At 54.6% G+C, this 1,009-nt stretch overlaps 1 protein-coding gene across 1 annotated transcript in view; it reads right to left on the minus strand.

Moving 5' to 3' along the window:
* The window catches only part of NCOR2 (nuclear receptor corepressor 2), a gene marked incomplete at its 3' end in the record, with an annotated part of 186,193 nt that extends 185,419 nt beyond the window's left edge, over positions 1–774 (minus strand). The window contains exon 1 of the mRNA XM_009320956.1: positions 564–774. Within this exon, the coding sequence (XP_009319231.1) occupies positions 564–668 (105 nt within the window). The remainder of the gene's footprint in view (positions 1–563) is intronic.
* Positions 775–1,009: the final 235 nt, after the last annotated feature.

Here is a 1,009-nt window from a genome sequence, read left to right on the forward strand (position 1 = left end):
CCTGACTAAAGGGCAGGCGGCGGGTTCACTCCCAGCAGTCCGCCCGGAAATCAGGAGAGCTCTCCCGTGGGTGTGAGGAACAAGGACCAGGCTTGCTGGGAAGCAGTAAGCAAGAGAGGATGCTCATTCCCTGATGATTCAGCACCAAGGAAAGGCCAAGCTGAAGAGGGCTGGAGGCCACGTGCTTCTGCTCCACGTGGATGGTCAACCTTCCCCTTTCCCCCCAAGCTGGTTGCTGCATCCAACCAAGGGTGCTCTTACCAGGAAGACAAACGGATTCGGATGCTCAGAAGTGATGAGCCAGAGCCCATGAGCACCACCACAGCAAGCACTGGGAAGAGGCTGGAAAGTGAGAGAAAGCTGAAAGCACCGTATGGAGAAACAAAAGAGGATCCCACAAGAGAGGAACAATGAAATCCCGTACCACAGGCACGGAAATGGTCTGATTTCTCTGTAACAGCCACATCCGAGACCAGCGCAGCTGAACCACTGCCCCAGTGACGGGGACGCGCCATGCAGCTCTACCCTGCGAGCGGGTAGGGAAGGAAAGTCTCTTGCCTTACCGCATGTGGTCGAGCAATCTGAACCGGATAGGACATGGCGTGCGGGGGGTAGCGCGGCTCGGTGGCACGCCAGCTCTGCGTCACGGGCTGCGTAGATCCAGACATGTCGAAAGAGCAGGCGCGGCAGTTGCTGCTTCCAAATCACCGACAAAGGACTAGGAGAGCCAAGAGCTCCTCTTCATCATGTGTGTGCTTTCCACGTCACTCAACAACTGAAAGCAAACGGGAAAGCAGCAGGTTAAAATTCAGTCAACCACAGTCCCACGAGACAACTGAACATCAAGCCTTGGGTGATCAAAACCTGACCGCCCTCAATCCTCCAGCAGCTCTGTTTTCCACTTGGCAAACACCACTTCCAAGTTTTTGCTGTGGATTACTCCTATCACAGGGAAGTCCAAATATAAGATTATCCCAAATCCATCCCAACCAACTGCCCTGGAAAGCCT

This window comes from Pygoscelis adeliae, unplaced genomic scaffold (genome assembly GCF_000699105.1).
Source record: "Pygoscelis adeliae isolate BGI_AS28 unplaced genomic scaffold, ASM69910v1 Scaffold353, whole genome shotgun sequence".
In the NCBI taxonomy this organism is placed as follows: domain Eukaryota; kingdom Metazoa; phylum Chordata; class Aves; order Sphenisciformes; family Spheniscidae; genus Pygoscelis; species Pygoscelis adeliae.